Consider the following 10,313-nt stretch of genomic DNA (forward strand, 5'->3'; position numbering starts at 1 on the left):
GACAGGGAGAGGCCCTTTCAGAGCTTGCTCCCGTTTCCTGTGTCTTGCAGAGACTCCAGAGTGGGCAGAAGTGTGGGGAGTTTTGTTGTGGACAAGATGGACACCATCAGCTGTGCTCTGGTTTGAGGCAATTGGCCTGGGGAGGCTGTAGGGATCTAGGCCTAAACCAGGCATCCTGTGGGATTGATTGGGGATTACGTATTAGGATTTCTGGGTCAGTTATTAATAAATTGGTCATTTGGAGCCAATTGCTTGCAAGGGTTATTGCTTCCTGAGTTTGTTGCTGGAGAGCACAAGCTACCTAAATAGCAGGAAATCTGACTGAAGGTTAGCGGTAGGCGACTCCTCAGGCTGAAGATGCCGAGCTGGTTTCCTGGGGTGACTGCTGCAGGCTGCAGGTCAGAGTTTGGTTTTGATGTATGGTCTAGCTACCATTTGTATATCAATTTCTCATCAGAGAATAAAGCAGAGAGGGGATGTGGTTCATCCACAACCTAGCAGTTCATTGTGGCCAGAGCTGGTAGGTCATTCCGAGTTAAGCATATTTCTCCTGCAATCTGCAGAGAAACCCACTGCAATTTTGCTTGTTGAGGAAGCATGTCTAGAAAGGGAGGAGACCGAAATTCAACAGAGATGCTATACAGATAGGTTTCACCGGGAAATCAATGGGTAGTTTCACACCCCGGCAGAGCCACCGTCGGGTCAAGTGCTGTCTCCGTCCTGGTCATTTCACCCACCCACCAAAGTGACTCTTCTCTACCTCCTGTCTGCAGGCGTACTTTACCCGTCACCGGTGGCCATGTGAACTTGGACTGTAGGTATCAGGAGGCAGTTCTCTACCCCCTGCCTGCAGCCATACCTTAGCCCCATCATCAGTGGCCGTGTGAAGGAAATCAGGCCGCCTTCGGCTCTGCTGCCTGTGAGCATCCCTGACACATCTTCACTTGTAGATGGTGATGAGCCTGCCTTCCTCACCGGGCTACTCTAAGAAGCACGTAACACGATATATATGAAGTTCCCAATACCGAGCCTCCCATAAGTACTTAATGACAACACTCGTTTTGGCTAGAGTAGTCCCCTCCCTCTGTTCTAAGTCTTCCATTGGATAACCGAAGCTACCATTATTATGACCCTTTATACAGTCCTTCTGTTTTCGTGGGAGACTGTTTTCAGGGCTGTCCTCTCTCCACATGGACATTCAACTCCATGGACATCCAACTCCCTTATATAAAATGACATAGTGCTTACACACAACCTACACATCCTTCTGTGTACCTTAGCCATCTGTAGATTACTCATAATGTTTAATATGATACAAAAGCTATGTGAATAGCTGGGAGACTGTTAGGGAATGAAGAAGAAAAATATCTATGCAGGTTCAATACAGATGTGATTTTTTTCAATTTTTTTTAATCCAGAACTGGTTGAATTTGCATGTATAGAACCCTCAGACAGAAGACTGGCTACATTACATTTTCTTCTATACACATATACATACATACACACCTATGTTAAAGCTTAATGGATAAATTGGGCATCATAAAAGACTAGCAGCCGTAACAACACACTATAACTAAAGTCATGGATCATTGCTTTCAGAATTTCTAACTTAACATTTTCAGACCATGGTTTACTCAACTGCACAAAGAAGAATTGAGAACGGGGAGGGCACTGATTCCTCCATTGCAGCTTAGGGAACCCCTGTGAGCCCCTCATTAGTGTGTGTCCTCCAGTAGCTCACCTTCCTGGAGTTCTCCCTCAAGCCCTAATCCACTGCTGAATTTCTCATTTGTACCATATAAGCCAAGTACAACCATACGAAGAACCCAGTGAAGATGGATGGATCCTGTGGAGAGAATGAGAATTCGGTCATGTAAACTCAACCAAGAACGGGATGAAGAGGGAGAGGAAGGGGTGAGAAGGGAGAATAAGAGAGAATGAATATTTAAAAATCATTTTCTATGGTTGTGAGGATAAGTGTGATTATAATTTTCTTCTTTATATTTATCTCCATTTTTCCAATTTTCTCTATTGGCTAGTTGTTACTTATATAAAAAATTTTAATTCTTAAAAGTCTGTCAAGGCAGAAATTGGAGGCAGAAATTGGATTGGGAGGATCAACATAGTAAAAATGGCAATTCTACCAAAGGCAATTTATAGATTCAATGCAATCCCCATCAAGATCCCATCAAAATTCTTCACAGATCTGGAGAAGACAATAATCAACTTTATATGGAAAAACAAAAAACCCAGGATAGCCAAAACAATCCTATACAATAAAGGATCTTCTGGAGGCATTACCATCCCTGACTTCAAACTTTATTACAGAGCTACAGTAATGAAAACAGTGTAGTACTGGCATAAAAACAGAGAAGTCGACCAATGGAATCGTATAGAAGACCCGGATTTTATCCCACAAACCTATGAACACCTCATTTTCGATAAAGGAGCTAAAAGTATGCAATGGAAGAAAGAAAGCATCTTCAACAAATGGTGCTGGCACAACTGGATGTCAACCTGTAGAAGAATGAAAATAGACCCATATCTCTCACCGTGCACAAAACTCAAGTCCAAATGGATTAAAGACCTCAATATCAGTCCGAACACACTGAACCTGATAGAAGAGAAAGTGGGAAATACCCTACAACAGATGGGCACAGGAGATCGCTTCCTATGTGTAACCCCAGAAGCACAGACATTAAGGGCAACATTGAATAAATGGGACCTACTTAAACTGAGAAGCTTCTGTAAAGCAAAGGACACTGTCACTAAGACACAAAGGCAACCTACTGACTGGGAGAAGATCTTCACCAACCCCGCAACAGACAAAGGTCTGATCTCCAAAATATATAGAGAACTCAAGAAACTAGACTTTAAAATGCTAATTAACCCACTTAAAAAATGGGGCACTGAACTGAACAGAGAATTCTCAACAGAAGAAGTTCAAATGGCCAAAAGACACTTAAGGTCGTGCTCAACTTCCTTAGCAATCAGGGAAATGCAAATCAAAACAACTTTGAGATATCATCTTACACCTGTCAGAATGGCTAAACTCAAAAACACCAAGGATAACCTTTGCTGGAGAGGCTGTGGAAGAACGGGTACCCTCATCCATTGCTGGTGGGAATGCAATCTTGTGCAACCACTGTGGAAGTCAGTGTTTCGGTTTCTCAGGAAATTCGGGATCAACTTACCCCTGGACCCAGCAATACCACTCTTGGGAATATACCCAAGAGATGCTCTATCAAATGACAAAAGCATTTGTTCAACTATGTTCATAGCAGTATTATTTGTAATAGCCAGAACCTGGAAACAACCTAGATGCCCTTCAATGGAAGAATGGATGAAGAAAGTATGGAATATATACACGCTAGAGTACTACGCTGCGGTAAAAAACAATGACTTCTCGAATTTTGCATGCAAATGGATGGAAATAGAAAACACTATCCTGAGTGAGGTGTCCCAGACCCAAAAAGATGAATATGGGATGTACTCACTCATAATTGGTTTCTAGCCATAAATAAGGACCAAGGAGTCTACAATAGGTGAACCTAAAGAAGCTAAGGAAGAAGGTGAACCGAAGGAAAAACATATAGTTGTCCTCTTCGCTAAGGGAAGTAGACCAAATTTCCGGGGAGAAAATGGGATCTTGGGGGGGGTGGGATGGGGGTAAGGGGAGATGGGGAGAGAAAAGGTAGAAGGGAAGGAGGGGGGACCTGGGAAACGGGAGAATTGGGATAAAGGAAAGGTGGATAGGGGAGCACGGAACCACAATTCTTAGTTAAGGGAGCCACTTTAGGGTGGGCAAGCAACTTGACCCTAGAGGGGCTCCCTAGTGCCCAAGATGAGGTTCCCAGTTAGTTCCTTGGGCAGCGGAGGATTGGGAACCTGAAATGACCCTATCCTAGAGCAATACTGACGAATATCTTGCATATCATCATAGAATCTTCATCTGGTGATGGATAGAGATCGAGACAGTGACCCACACAGGAGCACTGGACTGAGCTCCCAAGGTCCCAAGGAGGAGCAGAAGGAGGGAGAACATGAGCAAAGAATTCGGGACCACGAGGCGTGCATCCACCCACTGAGACAGAGGAGCTGATCTACGGGGAGCTCACCAAGGCCAGCTGGACTGTGACCGAAAAAGCATGGGATAAAACCGGACTCTCTGAACATGGCGAACAATGAGGGCTGATGAGACACCAAGGACAATGGCATGGGGTTTTGATCCTACTTAATGTGCTGGCTTTGTGGGAGCCTAGCCAGTTTGGATGTTCACCTTCCTAGATATGGACGGAGGGGGGAGGACCTAGGACTTAACACAGGGCAGGGAACCCGGACTGCTCTGTGGACTGGAGAGGGAGGGGGAGAGGAGTGGGGGGAGGGGGAGAAGGGTGGGAGGAGGGGGAGAAGGGTGGGAGGAGGGGGAGAAGGGTGGGAGGAGGGGGAGAAGGGTGGGAGGAGGGGGAGAAGGGTGGGAGGAGGGGGAGAAGGGTGGGAGGAGGGGGAGAAGGGTGGGAGGAGGGGAAGGGAAATGGGAGGCTGGGAAGAGGTGGAAACTTGTTTTTTGTTTATGTTTTTTTTTCTTCTTTTCGCAATAAAAAAATCATTTTCTATGGTTGTGAGGATAAGTGTGATTATAATTTTCTTCTTTATATTTATCTCCATTTTTCCAATTTTCTCTATTGGCTAGTTGTTACTTATATAAAAAATTTTAATTCTTAAAAGTCTGTCAAGGCAGAAATTGGAGGCAATAAAAACAGGCAACAGTAGACTCCAAGGAGCCAAGCTGACTTGGGACACCGAACATTACAAAACTAGAGGACACCGTTCTGAGGGAGGGGAAAGAAAGAAAGGACCCGTGCCAGGTCAGAAGCTAGCTCCTGGGACCAGGAAAGCTCAGCCTGAAGAGCACTTGGAAAGAAAACATTTTGATTAAACAAAGACACAAAGACAAAGACTTGATCCAGCAACAAACTAGCCTGAATGACTGGAGAAAATCCAAATGGGAGGGCCCCGGGAGATGACTCGTACCCTTCCCTGGGAAGACTCTGGAGCAATAATACATACACATGTTCTAAACCTTTGTCCTAGAACCTGAGCCCACTAAAATTAGTGACATAATCAAGGTACCTGATACAAGAGTGTCAACAACCAAGGGTAAGAAAAAAAAAATAGAAATGCCCAGAGGGCAGTGCTCAGGGCTGGAGAGCTGGGACCCAGAAGGCTCAAGCCCCTCATTCCGTGTCATTCACTGAGGTCAATCACAGGATTGGAGGTGGCAATGAATTAGGACATGGAGCTGGAGATGGATCAACAGAAGAAAGAAGAAAGGAGCCCAGATCCTCACCCATCTTCCTTCCGAGGGAGCTAGAGGATCCTGTGTGAAACTGAGATTCAAGATCACCCTCAATAGTTTCCCTCTCTCGGGGTATTTCCAGCTTCAGGCAGCTATCACTCAAAGAAAACTTTATTTAGAAATACATACGGGCCAAGGCATCCCTAGCCAGAAGATATGCACATCTGAGTTTGGGAAGTTGTGTTGGAATGCTCAGTAATTGTGAGACACTTAACGTTTCCTGTCTGATATCATCTTCCAAAAGTAATTTCATATCTTATGTCTTCTCCCAAAATTCATACCAAGAAGCCTTTGGCTCACTTGACTCATTAGGCTTCAGCAGTAAGTATGCCCTTAATTAAACATGAACTCCCATAGCCGCTCTTCCGGAATTTAAAGGACTCATTTATTATATGAAAATACAGCACTTGTTCTGGGCAGGTTATAAATATAATCTTTTTAATGTTTTATGTTTAAATACAAAATAGATAGAAGTTCAGTAGAAAATAAATACAATATTAATAAATAAATACAATCATCAGTAGAAAAGACAGAAAATTTTACAAAACTACAATGTAAGATAATATTGGGGACACACAAAGGCATCCACATAAGGAAACCAATAATATATAAATAACATACACTGTGACCAGCAATAAATTATATGACAAAGAGGTGGTGTTTGAGGTCATGTCCTCATCATACTTAAGACCAACACTCTTGGGTTCCAGTGTTCTCAGCAGCATCTGGGACCATGTCTTCCTGGTAAGGAGGACTGGGACTCTTGGGTACCAGTGTTCTCAGCAGCCTCATCACTTCATCCATGTCATCTCCTCCATCCATCTCAGAAGGATGCCTATTTCCCCCAACGCCTTTACTACCGCGGCCTGAAACTCAAGCTGAAGGAAGGGAAGAGTAGATGCCTGCTGTCAGATATGCAAAAGACATTTGCCCAAGGACAATCCTCCCTCCTATCATCAGGTCAGCTGGGCTAGTGACAAGAGCATTCTTTTCAAGATGAAAAGACTGCAAGAGGTGACAGCATATCAAATTTTCACAGAAGGAAGGAAGACTACTGAGCCCACTGCTCTGGTCTTACACAGGGAATGGAGGCTCAGAGAAAACTTGACTCAGACAGACCAAAATAATAAGGCCATTTCCTCAAGAATTGTGTGTGTGTGTGTGTGTGTGTTTGTGTGTGTGTGTCTATGTGCATGTCTGTGCTGTCTGTGAGTGTTCCCTACTGTGCATACTTAGATCTAATAAATATTGACATGCCAAGCACTGGACCAGTTCAGAAGTAAATGGCAATCCTTGCCCATAAGGAATTCTTGGTTGAGGACGGGAACAAGCGGGAGCAGTAACTGAGATGCAGCCTGATGACTGACTGGATGATAGGAGTAAGAGGGAGACAGCCCTGAGAGAAGCATCCGCTACCTTTCTGGAGGTAATGCCTAGGCTGAATCCTGAACGGGGAAGAGGGAGAGAAGGAGGAGGAGGAGGAAGAAGAAGTCAGTGAGGAGTTGACTTAGGATTTCTAGGCAGATGTGCAAAAGTATCAATGTGAGAAACAGGACAGATGGGTATATATGATATTGTAAGTGAGTGGTTTTGAAGGTATGCATGTGTGCGCATAGTGAAAAATATTGTTTCTCATTTATGTCCCTCAGAAGATCCAGGTGTCTCTGGATAGACATTTTTTTCTTCACTGGTAGGGCATCATGTAGAGAGAGCATCCTTCTAGAAATGGTACCTGAGACGACAGTGAACTATTAACCTGCTTTTTATCAACGTGAATATACCTCCCACGTATCTATAGTCTCAGTTCCAAAAACACACCTACCACAGTCCCTACAAAAGTGGGGCATACCTCTGTGAAGTGACTCAGAATCTGGTTGTATTTCTTCATTGCTTCTTCCCCACAATGGCATGCCATACGGGAATGCTGAAAAGGACCCAAAGAATGGTAAGGTTTGTTTTTTACCTTTTACTGTGTATGGCACTTTCATACATATAGATATGTGTGCCACATTCATGCCATGCCAGTGGAGGCCAGAAGAGGGTGTCAGGTTTCTAAGACTGGAGTTAACAGAGAGTTACAAGCCACCATGTGATTGGTGGGAATCCAGCGTGGGTCCTCTGTCAGTGCTCTTAACTACTGAGTCATCTCTCTGTTTCTAATTTTATTTTAAAACTTGGCTTTTCTACCCTTGCTTGGCATAAGCAGAGAATTTGGTTTGTTACCTATAATCCTGTAAACAGTCATTTCTACATTTCTGTAGGAAAGTTTCTTCGTGGGTCATCATTTGAAGGAGCTTCTGCTTCCTGTGCCCCACTGGCTTCCTACCAAAGCGCCTGTCTAGGAGGCTCCAGAGCAAACCCAGTCCCTTATGGAAAGGATGCAATTCTAACACAACCCAAGATCTCGTCCAATAACCTATTGACTGACCACCTGAGCACAAAAATGCCCTAGTAAGATTGTAGAATGCATTACCATAGGGGGGAAATCTCATTTCATGGATACTAGATAATAATTATAGACATCACACAACCAGCATTTTATATTTCTTCAGACTTTTTAAAGTGGTTTTTTTTTGTTTTTGTTTTTTGTTTTTTGGTTTTTCGAGACAGGGTTTCTCTGCGGCTTTGGAGCCTGTCCTGGAACTAGCTCTGTAGACCAGGCTGGTCTCGAACTCACAGAGATCCGCCTGCCTCTGCCTCCCGAGTGCTGGGATTAAAGGCGTGTGCCACTATCACCCGGCTTAAAGTGCTTTTTGAATAGAACATGTATTCGATAAAATGGAGTACTTCTGAAGAATTACATAGTTCAACACTTTTTTGTTTGGTTGGTTCAGTTTGGTGTTCTGTTTTATTTGTGATGCTGGATTCAACTTCTCTACCCAGTCAACGGAATAGGAAAACAAAGCTTGGTTGCTACGTGGTTTAAACTATGTACCCAAGGTCTACTCACGCAGATCGAGAGGTCCTTCTTGATGATCAGAAAAGAATTAGCGAGGCTGCTGGTCTTTCGGAGGATGTGATGGTCAGGGTTCTGATAGAATTTGAATACTCGGTCCAGATAGAATCTCACTAAGTGGCGGAGGAGACAGCATCTCTCCGAATGCTGCAAAGAGCATCCAAGAAGTGAATGAATGAGAAGGAAGACAAGACCAGGCCTGATGGAGGAGCTCTGGCTTTATCTCCTCCCCAGAGTTCCCCAGATCAAGTCCATACCTCTGTGTCTTGCAGAGACTCAGTTTTTCTTAAGATTCTGATGTCTATGTTTTCATCTTCGGCTTGCTAAATAGGAGAAAGGACAAGAAAAGACAGGTCATTGGCTGCTGCCAGGGTTTTAGCTATCACAACCTTTTGCCTATCCTCCACTAGGGACACATGAGAGGCATTTTTAAACTATTAAGTACAGGCATCTCTTGGAAATACATTGTCCAGGACTGGAGTCTCTCCTGTTTCCATTAACACACTATCAGAGATACCGAGAAGACAGACAGACAAAGGAGGAAGAGGACAAACAGACAGGAAATATGGATCCCTCCTTTACGTACCACACTATCCTGAATCTCAGAAAAATCCTTTTGTATTGCCTGGAGGTTTGCAGTGATCGCACAGCTTCCCAAATGGAGAGTCTTGAGCCCAGTCACAGGAGTCCAAAGGAGAAAACCCACAGCGGAGAACAGAACAAAGGCAAAACTGAAACCTCTCATCTTCTACCTAGATCCTGGAAAGCAGAGGTGGAAATTCAAAGAGATCAGAACTATTGGCTGCTCCAGTCAATCCAGCAAGAATCGGTCGGCACCAGGTGTCCCCTGGGTGGGAACTAGACAGCCTTCCCAGACTGCAAGCAATGCTAGGTGCTCACACAGCGTCCCAAGAAAAGCTGCTTCAGACAGAAGCCGTCCCGGACCTTCTGGGCCTAGGTGCCCGGTAGTACCACAGGTCATGGCTCCTTTATTGTGTCACCTTCCCCGTTCTGCAGTCACTGCCAGCAGGGAAGGCCTGGAGCAGCAGACACTTGCATCGACAGACGATGACATTACAGAAGAGATGTCAAAACTTGTTTGAGGGAATTGACGCAGACACCCGCCCCTTCCAGAAAGCCATTGCAACTCCTTTTGTGGTCCCCTTAGACCTACAGGGGAAAACAGTTTCACAGAAGCTGTGACCATGCCACCAAAAATACCTAGGGGAAAATTATCTAGACTTTATAGACACCCACGGGGCAGAGAGCCTGGCTCTATCATGATCAGAGTGCTTAAGTGAGCATAATATACTCACTGAGGCCCTGAAGCCAAAATACAAAGTCAATTATTTTGCAACAGCCCTACAGCCCATGAAAGGCAAGAACTGATGGGCAACTGTTAGGGTTCCGCCTCAAGGTCTCCTTTTAGAGGCTCTTGGAGCTCCACAGCGCCCTCTGCAGGGAAGCCATGGTCGGACATGCTTGGGATAGATACAATAACAATGTGCTTTTTCTCTGGTGGGTATCTCAGGACTTAGGCAGAAAGAATGAGACCCGGCAAAAAGCAGAAACACATTTAAAACAGTTCGTGTATTCTTGGGGTGAGGTTATTCAACTAAGAAGGCAATGCTTACTGAGTTAAAATTCAATAATAAATAATTTTTAAAAATGGACTATTGTAACGTTATCTTAAAAGATAAAATTAGCATAGCCTAAGATAAGGAAAGTAAGTCTCGCCTCTGCCACAAAATGATGCAACCCTCTTGACATTTCTCCTGAAATACCGTTCTCTGTTAACTCATGGCCAATGCCTGCTGCTCCTTATCTGCTGGCCCTGACAGTGAACCTAGGATTGGGACAGACTATTTTAATGCTACATCAAGCAAGAAATTTTCTGTAACAAACAATATCAAAATCTTAAATAGTAACAGAATTTGGCAGTGTCTTATAGGGCCCTTGAAACAGAAGGAGACTCATGCACCCTTATATATGTATTTT

At 44.2% G+C, this 10,313-nt stretch overlaps 1 protein-coding gene across 1 annotated transcript; it reads right to left on the reverse strand.

Moving 5' to 3' along the window:
• Positions 1–6,150: 6,150 nt before the first annotated feature.
• Il20 (interleukin 20) lies at positions 6,151–9,060 on the reverse strand. Its single transcript, XM_041648677.1, has 5 exons — positions 8,902–9,060; positions 8,573–8,638; positions 8,310–8,462; positions 7,209–7,283; positions 6,151–6,237 (listed from the first exon to the last, which is right to left on the reverse strand). The coding sequence occupies exons 1-5, from the start codon at positions 9,058–9,060 to the stop codon at positions 6,151–6,153; spliced, it is 540 nt and encodes a 179-aa protein (XP_041504611.1).
• Positions 9,061–10,313: the final 1,253 nt, after the last annotated feature.

The sequence above is a fragment of the Microtus oregoni genome, unplaced genomic scaffold (genome assembly GCF_018167655.1).
Source record: "Microtus oregoni isolate MIOR12 unplaced genomic scaffold, Mior012 000003F_ref0000135, whole genome shotgun sequence".
Lineage (NCBI taxonomy): Eukaryota > Metazoa > Chordata > Mammalia > Rodentia > Cricetidae > Microtus > Microtus oregoni.

What these genes read in the sequence shown, in the direction of transcription:
- Il20 (XM_041648677.1), bottom strand. Translation starts at nt 9,060, where the DNA reads ATGAGAGGTTTCAGTTTTGCCTTTGTTCTGTTCTCCGCTGTGGGTTTT. An exon ending in AGTCTCTGCAAGACACAGAG is followed by an intron (nt 8,463 to 8,572) that starts GTATGGACTTGA and finishes TGCTCTTTGCAG; the next exon opens with CATTCGGAGAGATGCTGTCT. An exon ending in TTCTGAGTCACTTCACAGAG is followed by an intron (nt 6,238 to 7,208) that starts GTATGCCCCACT and finishes CCCTTCCTTCAG; the next exon opens with CTTGAGTTTCAGGCCGCGGT.